General features: G+C 35.6%; 1 protein-coding gene across 5 annotated transcripts in view; it reads left to right on the top strand.

Moving 5' to 3' along the window:
* Positions 1 to 16292, top strand: part of cap2 (cyclase associated actin cytoskeleton regulatory protein 2) — a 47111-nt gene extending 30819 nt beyond the window's left edge. For 4 of the 5 annotated variants that reach the window (XM_079591877.1, XM_079591876.1, XM_079591879.1 and 1 more), the window contains 8 exons: positions 591 to 676; positions 2971 to 3076; positions 5911 to 6064; positions 6157 to 6305; positions 7338 to 7461; positions 7557 to 7639; positions 12183 to 12326; positions 14196 to 16292. In XM_079591877.1, coding sequence (XP_079448003.1) covers positions 591 to 676; positions 2971 to 3076; positions 5911 to 6064; positions 6157 to 6305; positions 7338 to 7461; positions 7557 to 7639; positions 12183 to 12326; positions 14196 to 14279 — 930 coding nt within the window. In that variant the 3' untranslated portion in view covers positions 14280 to 16292. Of the gene's footprint in view, positions 1 to 590; positions 677 to 2970; positions 3077 to 5910; positions 6065 to 6156; positions 6373 to 7337; positions 7462 to 7556; positions 7640 to 12182; positions 12327 to 14195 lie in introns of those variants that run through there. The other variant, XR_013795192.1, reaches the window with a different exon arrangement.
* Positions 16293 to 16587: the final 295 nt, after the last annotated feature.

Below are 16587 nucleotides of genomic sequence, written 5' to 3'. Positions count from 1 at the left end.
TTTTAAAAAGAGGATAACACGGTGTAGGCAACACTGATTTTTGTCGTTGTTCTCTGTATTGACAGCACTCCAAATTTACAAAAAAATTAGCTCAATGTTAAAATTGACCGGAGTTCTCCTTTAATCGCAGTCTAAAGCCATGCAAACTTTTCTAACTGATCCAGAAAATGCCTGGTTTGACTTTTGAGTCTCTGCACATTCAGATTCAGGCATGGCTTGATACTAGTGATAATAAAAGCCCAGCAAATAAACTTCAAACAACATCATATTAGGCATATTTTCTTTGATTGTGACCTCACACAAACCCTCTCTGAGAGGACCACCAAACTGATCTTCTGCTATGTAAACTCCTCTGATGTCTTCATGTCGTGGACGGCTGTATCTAATCTCTGCAATGTGAATTTGGACTGAGACGGATCTGGACTCCATCATTTTCTGCTTTAAACCACTGCATCTGTTTACAGCAGAGCATCAGAGCCTCAGTATTAGTGCTTTATTTATTTTTCTGTGCTTATTATTTACTTTTTATGAGTGCATAAGCTCCTTTGACCATCTTTTAACCCTTTGTTTTCTCGCTCTCTGACTTGCAGTGTCAGAAACCAGGGCCGTACGTGAAGGAGATGAACGACGCCGCCATGTTCTACACCAACCGAGTCCTGAAAGATTACAAAGACACGTTAGTGGATTGTTTTTGCATGTGTTTAGTTCAGTTTGATATGTTAAATTGGGATGCACGATATATCAGCCACCATATCGGTATCGGCCGATATATATATGTTACTTTTTAATATTATCGTTATCGGTGCTATAAGACAATTTGGCCGATATATTAAAGCCGATAAATAATGTATTATATCCTTCAGATGCGCACTGTTCAACATGATGGTTTTAAATTTGCTGAAATGGGATCACTTCAAAAAGGAAAATACAGTAAAAGTGCAACATGTGTCATATCGACTACATAAAGTTATAATGTGAACATTATAATTGTGTGTTTGGGACGTAATTGTGTGTTTGGGACGTGGCTTTTAATGGTGAGACTTTTGTTTTTGTAATCAGGTTCTAAAAAAAATGATAGGAAAATTTTGGATTTAGATTTATCGGCCAATATATCGGTTTTCATATATAAAGAGTTATTGCTATCGGCCAATATATCGGTTATCAGTTTTCATATATAAAGAGTTATTGGTATCGGCCAATATATCGGTTATCAGTTTTCATATATAAAGAGTTATTGGTATCGGCCAATATATCGGTTATCAGTTTTCATATATAAAGAGTTATTGGTATCGGCCAATATATCGGTTATCAGTTTTCATATGTAAAGAGTTATTGGTATCGGCCAATATATCGGTTATCAGTTTTCATATATAAAGAGTTATTGGTATCGGCCAATATATCGGTTATCTGTTTTTATATATAAAGAGTTATTGGTATCGGCCAATATATCGGTTATCAGTTTTCATATGTAAAGAGTTATTGGTATCGGCCAATATATCGGTTATCGGTTTTCATATATAAAGAGTTATTGGTATCGGCCAATATATCGGTTATCGGTTTTCATATATAAAGAGTTATTGGTATCGGCCAATATATCGGTTATCGGTTTTCATATATAAAGAGTTATTGGTATCGGCCAATATATCGGTTATCGGTTTTCATATATAAAGAGTTATTGGTATCGGCCAATATATCGGTTATCGGTTTTCATATATAAAGAGTTATTGGTATCGGCCAATATATCGGTTATCGGTTTTCATATATAAAGAGTTATTGGTATCGGCCAATATATCGGTTATCAGTTTTCATATATAAAGAGTTATTGGTATCGGCCAATATATCGGTTATCGGTTTTCATATATAAAGAGTTATTGGTATCGGCCAATATATCGGTTATCGGTTTTCATATATAAAGAGTTATTGGTATCGGCCAATATATCGGTTATCAGTTTTCATATATAAAGAGTTATTGGTATCGGCCAATATATCGGTTATCGGTTTTCATATATAAAGAGTTATTGGTATCGGCCAATATATCGGTTATCGGTTTTCATATATAAAGAGTTATTGGTATCGGCCAATATATCGGTTATCGGTTTTCATATATAAAGAGTTATCGGTATCGGCCAATATATCGGTTATCGGTTTTCATATATAAAGAGTTATCGGTATCGGCCAATATATCGGTTATCGGTTTTCATATATAAAGAGTTATTGGTATCGGCCAATATATCGGTTATCGGTTTTCATATATAAAGAGTTATTGGTATCGGCCAATATATCGGTTATCAGTTTTCATATATAAAGAGTTATTGGTATCGGCCAATATATCGGTTATCAGTTTTCATATATAAAGAGTTATTGGTATCGACCAATATATCGGTTATCGGTTTTCATATGTAAAGAGTTATTGGTATCGGCCAATATATCGGTTATCGGTTTTCATATATAAAGAGTTATTGGTATCGGCCAATATATCGGTTATCGGTTTTCATATATAAAGAGTTATTGGTATCGGCCAATATATCGGTTATCGGTTTTCATATATAAAGAGTTATTGGTATCGGCCAATATATCGGTTATTGGTTTTCATATATAAAGAGTTATTGGTATCGGCCAATATATCGGTTATCAGTTTTCATATATAAAGAGTTATTGGTATCGGCCAATATATCGGTTATCGGTTTTCATATGTAAAGAGTTATTGGTATCGGCCAATATATTGGTTATTGGTTTTCATATATAAAGAGTTATTGGTATCGGCCAATATGTCGGTTATCATATATGAAGAGTTATCGATACCAACATTTTAATACCGGCGCATCCCTAATTTTAAAGAGAAATTACTCTTCTTCAAGGAGCACGCATAGTACATTTCCCTCACATTTAGTTGTACAGAAATATTTGTTTTGATAAATAAAAAATATATATTTATTGATTTGATGTTTCTTGTGTCTCTGCTGACCCCAGCGACGGTCGTCATATCGAGTGGGTGCGTTCGTATCTGAGCATCTGGACTGAACTCCAGTCCTACATCAAAGAGCATCACACCACCGGCCTCGTGTGGAGCAAGACAGTGAGTGAGACCGCAACGTCTTTGTGTTCTGGAAGTACCAACCCATATTAACCCATATGTTAAAGGCGTGGTTGATTATGATTTCACTTTTCTAACTGTAGTTAGTGTGTAATGTTGCTGTTTGAGCATAAACAACATCTGCAGACTTATGAAGCTCAGAGTTTAAAGGAAAGGAAGATCTTTTCTTTTAAAGAAATTGCTTTTTAAGGACTACAACAAACGGCTGGTAGGAACTACACGACATTCCTACCGGGTTACTGACATCACCAACCCTAAAATTTACATAAACCCCGCCCCCGGAACACCTTTTATAGATTATCATGGTAGCATATGCTAATCAATGACTAGAAGAAATATACACATAAGCTTCATAAATTCATCAGCAATTCACGAAATTTGCATTGCATGTGTGTTTTTACAGTGCGTGTGTGTGTGTGTGTGTGTGGTAAAAGGACATGAGCTCTTGAAGCTCCGCCCCCTGTGCCGGGAGCAGCAGCTCATTTGCATTTAAAGGGACAGGCACAAAAACGGTGCGTTTTTGCTCACCCTAAAAAGTGACAATTTTTAAATATATAATATCTTGCTAATATTTTATATTTCTATATAAAAATAATCTGTGGGGTATTTTGAGCTAAAACTTCACACACACACTCTGGGGACATCAGAGACTTATTTTACATCTTGTGAAAAGGACATTTTACCCCCCCCCTTTAAATAGAGATGCATTATATATCGGCCACCATATCGGTATCATATCACCATACTCTAATAATCGTATTATTAGTATTATTATAGTGTACACAGTTATCCCCTTAAGTAGTTCTGGGACTTTTGGGGATGTCAAACCTTGTCTGAAATAGTGTGTGTGTCAGACAGAAACCTGAGAGCCGTCACTGACTGTGTATCCGTGTGTCAGCTGTCCCTCCCGCTGTGTGTGTGTGTGTGTGTGTGTGTGTGTGTGTGTGTGTGTGTGTGTGTGTGAAGGACTGTGTGCTACGGACAGGTGGTCATCTGGGTCTTTTTGCATGGGGGGTTTACCATAGAAATGCCCCCAACAAAAGCCTAGTGTGTGTCTGGCTTACACACCTGCTCTCACACACACTCCTCGTAATTCAACCTCTCTTCTCATGTACTCCACATTATACCTCTCCTTTGACTTCAGTAAATATCCTCACACATCAGACTCATCACCGCATCACTGTATTTTCTCGCTTTTCCACTTCCTCGATCAGTTTGTTCTTTGCCTTTCCACCTCTTCACAAGGCATTGACCTTTAGGGTCAGAGGTCGAGCTGCCCAACCTATGCCGAACATCAGCACAAGGATTGGGATTATAAGTGTGTGTGTGTGTTTGCACAAGACAGAAAAAGATGAGTGTGCAACAGTTGTTTAAGTGGCTTAACCGTGTGCAACTGTCAATGGCAGCTGTGCTGACGATGTAAAACAGGCGTAAGTGTGTCGTCAGGGTCACACACACACACACACACACACACACACACACACACACACACACACACACACACACACGCTAATTGTTCTTTTTTGTTAAATAAGATTGTCCCAGTTGTGTCAGAAACACATGGACTGATATGAAAATCAGGATCGTCATGGAAACACTCAACAGGATTCATTTAGCGAGAGACATCTTATTTTGACTTATATTTATTGTGATATTTAATATTTTAAATATGATACATTTATAATATGCATAGAGAGAGTAGTAGTCATTATTATTTGTTTCTTCTTTTCCATATTCCATACTCATTTATAATTATACAATTTAGTCGAGATGTTCCTACACATTTATGTACTAATACATTTTTGTAATACTAATTAAAAATGTGTATAGCAAACTAGTTTCATACATTAAAACACTGACAAGTTTGCCCATATTACTGTATGACATGTTTATGGGGGGAAATGTACAGGTATTAAAATATGGTGCAAAAGTTCATATATTTCAGTAATTCAACTTAAAAGGTGAAACTAATATATTATATAGACTCATTACATGCAAAGTGAGATATTTCAAGCCTTTATTTGTTATAATTTTGATGATTATGGCTTACAGCTTATGAAAACCTTTGCACAATATTCTAATTTTGAATTTGGGGTTTTCATAAGCTGTAAGCCATAATCATCATAATAATTATAACAAATAAAGTCTTGAAATATCTCACTTTGCATGTAATGAGTCTATATAATATATTAGTTTCACCTTTTAAGTTGAATTACTGAAATATATGAACTTTTGCACCATATTCAAATTTTTCGAGTTTTACCTATATAACAAATATTTTCCCATAAGCATGGATGTCATACAGTAATAAAGATGCTTTATTTATTTTTTTATTAAATTTATTTTTTATGGTGGACTGTAACATGTTTTGCCTTGCTTTTAAGAATTAAAACGCACACACACACACACACACACTACAGACTCACTCTCTCTCTCACTCTCTCTCTCTCTCTCTCTCTCACACACACACACACACACACACACACACACACTACAGACTCACTCTCTCTCTCTCTCTCTCTCTCTCTCACACACACACACACACACACTACAGACTCACTCTCTCTCTCTCTCTCTCTCTCTCTCTCTCTCACACACACACACACACACACACTACAGACTCAATCCGTTGCCTCATACTCCGCCTTCTGGAGTAAAATGGCCATTGCAACGAACTCACCAACACGCAGTTAGTTTAGTTGCTGTACCTTCTCAAGATATTCAGCAATGTTGTTAAACAGTATAATAAAGTATATATAATTTTTTTTTTTTATATATATATATATATAGGGGACTAACTCTGATGTTCTCAACAGGGTCCTGTAGCCCCTTCCTCGCAGTTCAGTGCTCCGTCTGCCGGTCCTCTTCCTCCTCCTCCTCCTCCTCCTCCGGTGTTCATGGAGAATAACCCCGCAGCTCAACACTCGGCTCTGTTCGCACAGCTCAACCAGGGCCAGGACATCACTAAAGGTGAGCAGGAGACCTCCAGCAGTCTGCAGAAACACTGTCCCGCAGCAAACGTCACGTCAGGTGCTGTGTGTGTGTGTGTGTTCGTCCTCCAGGTTTAAAGCATGTGTGTGACGAGCAGAAGACGCATAAGAACGCTAGCCTGCGCTGTCCGGGAGAGCGGATCCCGCGGGAGTCTCCGGCCCGGAGTCAGACGCGGAGGCATTCCCCGGTGCTGGAGCTGGAGGGGAAGAAGTGGCGGGTGGTGTGTGTGTGCTCTGCTCCACGTCACACTCATGCACAGAGTCGGCTACAGCTGCCCAAATACTGCAGTACATTCACACAAAATAATCTATACCACAATGCAATGCACTTGACATTTTATTATTATTATACAAAGCCATTTAGTCATTATCTTTTGAAATGAAAATGCAAACTAGCAATTTACAAACAAAATGAGAGATTATATTATATTATATTTGAATACACATTAATACTTTATTATTATAACATTAATAATTATATTTTTTTTATTGTTATTATACTTACCATGGTGGTTATTATCATTATTATTATTACTACTATTTGTAAAATTAATAAAATACATAATAATAAAAATATAATTTTAATTCACATTTTATAAATATATAAATTGTATATATTAAACATAATATATAATAATAATAGTAGTTGTAATAATAATAACCACTATGCTATCTTTAATTATTATTATAGTAATAATAAAAATAACAACCACTATGCAAGTTATTATAATAATTATTGTTAATTAGTAGTTATTATAATAATAATAATTTATTAGCATTATTAATAATACTTTTATATTAATTATATTATATTATTGTTAAATTATATAATAAGAATACATGATACTGATAATTATTATTATTGTGAGATAATAATAATAATAATTATTGATTTTATAAATAATTATCATATTTAGAATAGTGGTTATTATTACTGCTATTATATTTTATTATGTTATAGTTTATTGTATATTTAGAAGAATGCATAATGATGATGATAATAATTATTATTATACAATTTTCTCAATAGAAAGATATTTAGAAGAGCCTAACATGTTCTAAAGAATAATAACTCTCAGTGGCACAGGACGTTAATTAAGACATTGATCATCAAAACAATTATGAATATCTCCCAAAAAGTGTGTTGGATGAATGTAGAAATGTATATAATATGGTAATCTAGGCTGTCGTATCCTACAGCTGTAGCATCACTAGAGTGTGTGTGTGTGTGTGTGTGTGTGTGTGGCCAATAGGAGCACCAGGATCAGTCACATGACCTGCTGATAGAGGACACCGAGCTCAGACAGGTGGTGTACGTCTTCAGCTGTAACCGCTCCACACTCCAGATCAGAGGCAAAGTCAACTCCATCATCGTGGGTAAGAAGAGCTCCTCAAACACCAGCTGCTCTCATTCATAACGCCATCTTCCGCTCGCAACGTGTGTGTGTGTGTGTGTGTGTGTGTGTCCTCAGATAACTGTAAGAAGCTCGGGCTCGTGTTCGACAGTGCGGTGGGCATCGTTGAGATCATCAACTCCACAGACGTTCAGCTTCAGGTCAGATGGAAACGTGTATGAGTTACAGATCTGATCTGTGATATTGGCAAATAATGAATTATGGACATAACTGCGAGAATCAATAAATGGCTTGAACAAGCGCCATGCTGATATTATTGGCAGCCAGAAGACGAATATTGTTACATTGGAAATCAAATTTTTCTTGTCTGAAGGACGGGCTGGTTGATTATGATTTGACTTTTCTAACTGTAGTTAGTGTGTAATGTTGCTGTTTGATCATAAACAACATCTGCAAAGTTACAACGCTCAAAGTTCAGAGCAAAGGGAGATATTTGCTTTTAAAGAAATCACTTTTTAAGAACTACAACAAACGGCTGGTAGGAACTACACGACATTCCTCCCGGGTTAGTGACATCACCAACCCTAGAATTTACATAAACCCCGCCCCCAGAACACGATTACATAGATTATCATGACAGAATATGCTAATCAATGACTAGAAGATAACACATAATGACAATGACACATAAGCTTCATAAATTCATCAACTAACCGTTCAGAAATGTCCTGTTGCTTCTACATGTTGTCTCTCCATCATTGTCTGACTCTGGTTTGAAAAATGGCCAGTGTGTGTGTGTGTGTGTGTGAGAGAGAGGTAAAAGGACATGAGCTCTTGTAGCTCCGCCCCCTGTGCCGGGAGCAGCAGCTCATTTGCATTTAAAGGGACAGACACAAAACGGTGTGTTTTTGCTCACCCTCAAAAAGTGACGATTTTAACATGATATATAAAAATATCTGTGGGGTATTTTGAGCTTAAACTTCACACACACACTCTGGGGACATCAGAGACTTATTTTACATCTTGTGAGAAGGGCATTATACACCCCATTTAATGTCCTTTCTACACCTGGAAAAATTAAACACTCCATCAGAGACTCTGTTAACTAATTTTATAAAATGGAATACTGTCCTTTCCTTTGTTGAGACTGTACCTTCATTGGAGATTTGTGGGATAATCTGGGATGGGTCGAGTTAAGAGTGTTCTGTATATTTGTATATTTTTTCTTAATTTATTTCTTTGGATGTTAAAAAAGAAAAACGGCAAGATGTGATGTCATGCACATATTGTCACTTAAGAAGCTGCTATATAAAAATATACATAAAAAAATGTCCTTGTCAACACAACTATGATTGTTGAATAGATCTGTGGTTTGCATATGTTGATTTTAAAGAGACATTCACATACATAAATAACACCGTCATCAAATTTCATGAGTTGCAAAGGATTATAATACTGTCAAATTCATCAACCACACACACCACCACTCAAAAGTTGTATTTTTGTATAAATGCTGTTTCTCCCTCCACAGTTTCCACAAAAATATAAAACTTTTCAACACTGATAATAATCAGAAATGTTTCTTGAGCATCAAATCATATTACACTGATTTCTGAAGGATCATGTGACACTGAAGACTGGAGTAATGATGCTGAACATTCAGCTTTGATCACAGGAATAAATTACACTTTACTGTATTTTCACATAGAAATTTTACATTGTGATAATATCTCACAATTTTTACTGTATTTTACTGTAAAACAACCATGCAGTCAGACTTATGTAGTTTGTTATTTGTACTATAAACTGAGCTGCTCTACCGTATCACCCTTACCGGTATATATTTTGTCACCAGATAAACAAAACATAAAATATACATTAAAAAATGTCCTTGTCAACACAACTATGTGGATTTTGAAGAGACGTTCACATACATAAATAACACCATCATGCATCAAATTTAAATTTTATGTGCTTTAATAGCATGAGTTGCTAAGGATTATATTGTCAAAGTCATCAACCACACACACCACCATTCAAAAGTTTGGTTATAAATATATATTTTTTATTTTTGTTTAGTAAAGATGCATTCATTTGATCAGAAGGGACAATAAAGGCATTTCAATTCAATTCAATTCAAGTTTATTTGTATAGCGCTTTTCACAATACACATTGTTTCAAAGCAGCTTTACAGAAAATGCATTTCAAAAATATACATACAAAAATACAGTTAGTTAATCATGAAATTTAGGGCATAACATATCGCCGGCGTTGGGTCGTCTCTTCACAGGCGTCGAGTCGTCTCATCACAGGCGTTGGGGCATCTGAAGTCTCCATGAGAGGCTGGATACATAACTGGAGCTGACGAACTCTATTTGAGTTATAGGGACAGGCGTCCCGAGATAACAACAAAAAAGGCAGATGGGAAATAATTAGCGTAGCTGCTGTTCATAATATGAATGCATTTGATCTGATTTAACTGTAGTATAAAAGGTATGAGATGCATCATGTGAATGCTTGGCTAAAGAGATGCGTCTTTAATCTAGTTTTAAACTGGGAGAGCGAGTCTGAGCCTCGGACAGTATCAGGAAGGCTATTCCAGAGTTTAGGAGCTAGATGTGAAAACGCCCTCCCTCCTTTAGTGGACTTAGATATCCTCGGTACGACCAGAAGCCTCGAATTTAGCGATCTTAAAGAGCGCGGTGGAATATATGGCGATAGAAGATCTCTTAAATACACAGGAGCTAAACCATTTAGGGCTTTATAGGTCAGTAACAATACTTTGTAATTGATACGGAACTTAATAGGTAACCAGTGTAGAGATGATAAAATTGGTGTTATATGATCATATTTTCTTGACCTAGTAAGAACTCTAGCGGCTGCATTTTGGACTAACTGTAGCTTGTTTATTGAGGATGCAGGACAACCAGCTAATAAAGCATTACAGTAATCTAGTCTCGAGGTCATGAATGCATGAACTAACTTTTCTGCATCAGAAACTGATAGCATATTACGTAGCTTAGCAATGTTTCTAAGGTGGAAAAAGGCTGTTCTTGTGACATTTGAAATATGATTTTCAAAAGACAAGTTGCGGTCTAGTATAACACCCAGGTCTTTTACTGTAGAGGATAAAGTAACAGGACGTCCATCTAGATTAAGGTTGTATTGTAAGAGGTTTTGTGGGCAGTTTTTTGGACCAATCAGTAATACCTCCGTTTTATCTGAATTTAATAGAAGAAAATTACACGTCATCCAATATTTTATATCTTTAACACACTCTGTCATTTTAGATAATTTAGTGTTATCATCTGGTCTAGATGAAATATATAATTGAGTGTCATCAGCATAACAGTGGAAACTTATTCCATGTTTTCTTATAATATTACCAAGTGGCAGCATATAAATTGAGAATAGCAGGGGGCCTAATACAGATCCCTGCGGCACTCCATAATTTACTGACGTTATCTTTGATTTTTCCCCATTTAAATGGACAAAATGGTAACGGTCTGATAGGTACGATCTAAACCAGCTTAATGCCTGTCCCTGAACACCAGTGTAATTTTGAAGTCGATCTAAGAGTATTTTATGATCTATAGTGTCAAACGCAGCACTAAGATCGAGTAAAACTAGTATTGAGATACAGCCTTGGTCAGAAGCTAAAAGTAAATCATTTGTAATTTTAACGAGTGCAGTTTCTGTGCTATGATGTGGCCTGAATCCAGACTGAAACTTTTCATAGATATCGTTTTCTTGCAAGAAAGAGCACAATTGAGCGGACACAACTTTTTCTAGTATTTTAGACATAAATGGAAGATTTGAAATGGGTCTGTAATTTGCTAGGTTATTTGGATCTAATTGTGGTTTCTTAATAAGAGGTTTTATAACTGCCAGCTTGAATGTTTTTGGAACATGTCCTAAAGATAGAGACGAGTTAATAATATTGAGAAGAGGCTCTTCCACTACAGGTAACACTTCTTTCAGTAGTTTAGTGGGTATTGGATCTAATAAACATGTTGTTGGTTTAGATGCAGTGATAAGTTTATTTAGCTCTTCCTGTCCTATAGTTGTAAAGCGCTGTAGTTGTTGTTGAGGGGCGATAATTGAGGCTGAATCATAAGACGCTGTCAAAGTTTGTACATTTACAATTGTGTTTCTGATGCTTTCTATTTTCTCAGTAAAGAAATTCATGAAATCATTACTATTAAAATGTAACGGAATATTTTGTTCAGGTGATGTCTGTTTATTTGTTAATCTAGCCACGGTGTTAAATAAAAACCTTGGATTGTTTTGGTTATTTTCTATTAGTTTGCGTAGGTGCTCAGACCTGGCTGCTTTTAGAGCCTTTTTATAACGTGACATACTGTCTTTGTAGTGTTACGTTTACTGCATTTATAGTGTTACGTTTATTTTCTATTTTAAATAAATGCTGTTTCTCCCTCCACAGTTTCCACAAAAATAAAAAACTTTTCAACATTGATAATAATCATAAATGTGTCTTGAGCATCAAATCATATTATACTGATTTCTGAAGGATCATGTGACACTGAAGACTGGAGTAATGTTGCTGAAAATCAGCTTTGATCACAGGAATAAATTACAGTTTACTATATATTCACATAGATATTTTACATTGTGATAATATCTCACAATTTTTAATAAACTGAGCTGCTCTACTGTATCACCCTTACATATTTTGTCACCAAATGAACAAAACATAATATGACTTGTGTTTTTGTCTCTCAGGTGATGGGAAAAGTTCCTACAATCTCCATTAACAAGACCGAGGGCTGCCATGTGTACTTGAGCCGGGACTCGCTGGACTGTGAGATCGTCAGTGCCAAGAGCTCCGAGATGAACATCCTGGTTCCCGAGGGAGAAGACGATTACGTGAGTGTGTTTACACTGGAAATATCTTACACTTGTTAAGACGTCCTTCGTGCACTTTCAGGCTCGACTAGAACAGGTTTTCCTGCTTGAATGTTGATTATTCTCCTCATATTCTCCATTGTTGCGGCTCCTCTCTTCCCAGTCTGTCAGTAACGCTCTGTTTACTTCCTGTCTCTATGAAGCCCCTCCTTCTGAAAAGCACACTGTGCTCTGATTGGTCGGCTGGAGCAGTGTGTTGTGATTGGTCGAGCGCTTCGAGTGTGTAGTCCCGCCCCTTACCATAAACGCCAGTTTAACACACTACTAACTAACTCAACCAGGCCCCGCCCCTTTATTCTGCGCATTAATTATTATAATGAGGAATATTGTGACGTGTTCGTTCCCGGAAGAAACTCAAAACTACAATGGAGGCGTTTCAGGAGTTCAGACACACTGACACTGATATAGAGAAGAACTGGAGCTTCTTCATCCTCACACAGCAACATTACACACTACATTTTTTTTTTTTTTTTTTTTTTTACAAATTATAATAATGTATACCACGGTCTGGGTGAATACTCGATTCTGATTGGCTGCAGGGTGTCCATTAAAAAGTGATGTAGGACACCTAGTAAAGGAGTTCTAAAACCGTTACATTTCGATTGTAAAACTAATTAAAATCTACACTAATGTTTTAAAAATGTGTTATTTAGCAAGTGAACATGGTATAAGCGGGTTAATGCCCGACGAGGTGTCCGGTGTTAATGGACGACGGCGGTTGCCTCCTTACATAACTTTCATGATGCATATATATATCATCATGTCATAACATTTCATTGCAGAGATTTGACCTGCTTTACATTTAAACACGAGGGAGAAAACAAACTCTCATCAGCATTACAACTAGGGCTGGGCAACATTTTTTATTTTTTTTCGATTTTTTTAATGTGGTCGATTCTAAATCGATTCTCAAAGGCCCAAAATCAAATTTTTTCCATTTTTATTTATACCCATCACCCAAAAGCCAGTATTAGTTTTTCTACAGTGTTCATAGGGTTGTAGCCTCCATGTTACAGCGAATGCTGTGAGGTTTTATGTTAGTTTTCTCTTAAACATAAAATAACCTGATCCTGATTGGTCAAGGCATGCGCTGGTCTGACTCGTCTAATTTTCAGCATCAATTTTTCATCTTGCATCAAAATCCTGTCTATTCATTGTATGCATGGTTACAGCAACCCAAGAGTACCTAAAATAAAAAAAAGTTTAATACACAGGTTTGTGGCTCTATTTCTTTATATTAATTAACCACTCATAAACTTATGTTCACCGTTTAAAAATAAATAAATATAGGATTTGTATTAAATCTATATTCATTGAGTCGAATCGGGAATCGAAATCGAATTTAGAATCGGAATTGAATCGAGAATTGAAATCGAATCGAAATCGAATCCGAATCGAAATTGAATCGAAATCGAATCGAAACGAAATCGAATCGAATCGAAATCGAATCGAATGAAATTCAGAGCTTGTGAATCGAAATCGAATCGAATCAAATTCAGAGCTTGTGAATCGAAATCGAATCGAATTCAGAGCTTGTGAATCGAAATCGAATCGAATTCAGAGCTTGTGAATCAAAATCGAATCAAATTCAGAGCTTGTGAATCGAAATCGAATCGAATTCAGAGCTTGTGAATCGAAATCGAATCGAATTCAGAGCTTGTGAATCGAAATCGAATCAAATTCAGAGCTTGTGAATCGAAATCGAATCAAATTCAGAGCTTGTGAATCGAGAATCGAATCGAATTGTAACATCTGAATTGATACCCAGCCCTAATTATAATGTTATTGTTCATGCATCATGTGACTAATATCCTCTGGTGTTTTCCACAGAGGGAGTTTCCAGTGCCGGAGCAGTTCAAGACGGTCTGGGACGGGTCCGGTCTGCTGACAGAACCCACAAAGATCGCCGGCTGATTCTCTCCCAGCTCGGCATCTCCTTCCTGTTACCCACAATCCCTCATGCTCCTTCACTGTATCACTGTGTGAACTCAGACGTGAGGCTTCATACACCGTGGTCATGTGAGTTGTAGTTTTTAGGGTAAAAAATTCAAATTAAGAGCAAAAAAATTCCATTTCCCAACTTATGAAACCTTTAAATAAATTAGTGTTAGATATTTTTCTTCTTTAAATTTAGCAGCAATACACATAGATTATTACTACAAATAGTTTATTAAAAATTGATTATTAGATTATAATTTTTACACATTATGTATTATATAAAGTATTGCACTGCATGGCACCATCATGTGTGAATATGGGAATTTTTCAGTCAACGACTCGAAGTACGAAATCAAAACTAAAAAACATTTTAAGCTGAAAAAATAAAAAATACATGCATATACATGACTGATTTTTTTTTAAATATATATATATATATACATACACAGTGTGTGTATATATTTTTTTCAGCCAGTTGCCAAGGCAAGATTTCTTATTTTCATTTAGTTTAACTTTATGTAGGCCTACTAATAATAAACTAAACTATAAATAATAAAATAAAATAATAAATAAATAACTAAAATAACTAAAATAAATTATAAAACTATATAGACAAAAAATAAAAACACCGAAAAATGACTAAAACTTACAAATTGAAAAACTTCAAATGAAAAAATAATACATTACAAAAATAACCAAAATATTTTTACAACTATTTCGGATATTTTTTTTTTTGTCCATAGCAATGTTTTTTTTAATTTTTTTAAATGTAATCAATTTATTAATGTTTTATTTTGAAATGATATAGTACTTTGTGTCGATGTCATAAATTCTCATGTTAAATGCATTTAGGTTCCGTGTATTAATATATAAAGTATATTTAGCTACAACTCATCTTCATAGGGAAACCAGTCCTCCGTGTTCTGCGCCGTCACATTTGACACTTCCTACAGTTTACAGATCCCAGTTCATAACTATATTTCTTCTGCATAAAACATGTTTATTTGGCAAAATAAAGTGTCTTCAGGCTTTGGACGCAGACTGTGTGAAAACAAGTGGATCTTTTACAATCAAAGTACAATCTAGTGTGATTCTGGCCTTTGAATGAGTGCCTTTAAAGGCGGTATTTTTATAAGGTTTTATATTATTTTAATATATTTTATCATAATCTCAGTCCATCATCTGAAACTGACTCCTGTATGTCAGAAAAAGTTTGTCAGGATAGTTATGACTAATGAATGTGCAGCGTTATAACATCAAAGAGGACTTATTAAATCTTTCTTTAGTGTGTAATGTTGCAACACGGCACGATATTCCTCATTATAATAATTCATGCGCAGAATAAAGGGGCGGGGCCTGGTTGAGTTAGTTAGTAGTGTGTTAAACTGGTGGTTATGGTAAGGGGCGGGACATTCCCCAAACACACTCGACCAATCACAACACACTGCTCCAGCCGACCAATCAGAGCGCAGTGTGCTTTTCAGAAGGCGGGGCTTCATAGAGACAGGAAGTAAACAGAGCGTTACTGACAGACTGGGAAGAGAGGAGCCGCAACAATGGAGAATATGAGGAACATAATCAACATTTAACATTCAAACCTGTTCTAGTCGAGCCTGAAGACTTTATAGAAGCAAATAATAGATCTCGTTAAGTAAAATCAAACTTAATTTGTCCTAAATTGTTGTTCTTTCCTTCGTCTCACTTTTACATCTGCCTGTAAATGTACATGCTTTAAATGTTTGTTCACCGGGAAGGTCTTGAACTCTTTGAATGTTTGCCAACATGTGTTAATATGCAGCATTCTTCAGTCCTTAAAAGGGAATTATGTTACATTTGCTTGGTCAGTTATTAGTCCTGCTTTAACTAAACATGAAATGCACATTTATAGATGATGCATAAACGCAGTAGAACGTAAATCACACTGTACTTTATAAGTATTTTCACATGGATTTAATCAAATAAAGTAATCATGAACCTGTTAAACTGTTATTTGTATCTGTGTCGCCTGTTTATTTTCTCCTTGATCAACTTTATATTCAGTTCTGGAGCAAATAATGTTTTAAATGGACCCAAAATGTGTTTTTAAAGCTGTCAAAGTTAAATTGTGCAGATATTAATAATAATAATAAAAAAAATATTTTGTATAGTGCCTTTAAATTGCATTCTCAAAAGCGCTACAACAATATAAATTAAAACAAAGTAGAGAGAGAGAGAAAAAATATATAACGCTGAATAAATAAACAACAAAATAAGTCAATTAAAAGCAATCCTGAAATATAAAGTT

This window comes from Phoxinus phoxinus, assembly GCF_949152265.1.
Source record: "Phoxinus phoxinus genome assembly, chromosome: 19".
Taxonomy (NCBI): Eukaryota; Metazoa; Chordata; class Actinopteri; order Cypriniformes; family Leuciscidae; genus Phoxinus; species Phoxinus phoxinus.
The sequence above is the reverse complement of the archived record's forward strand: the minus strand, read 5'-3'. Positions and strand labels throughout refer to the sequence as shown.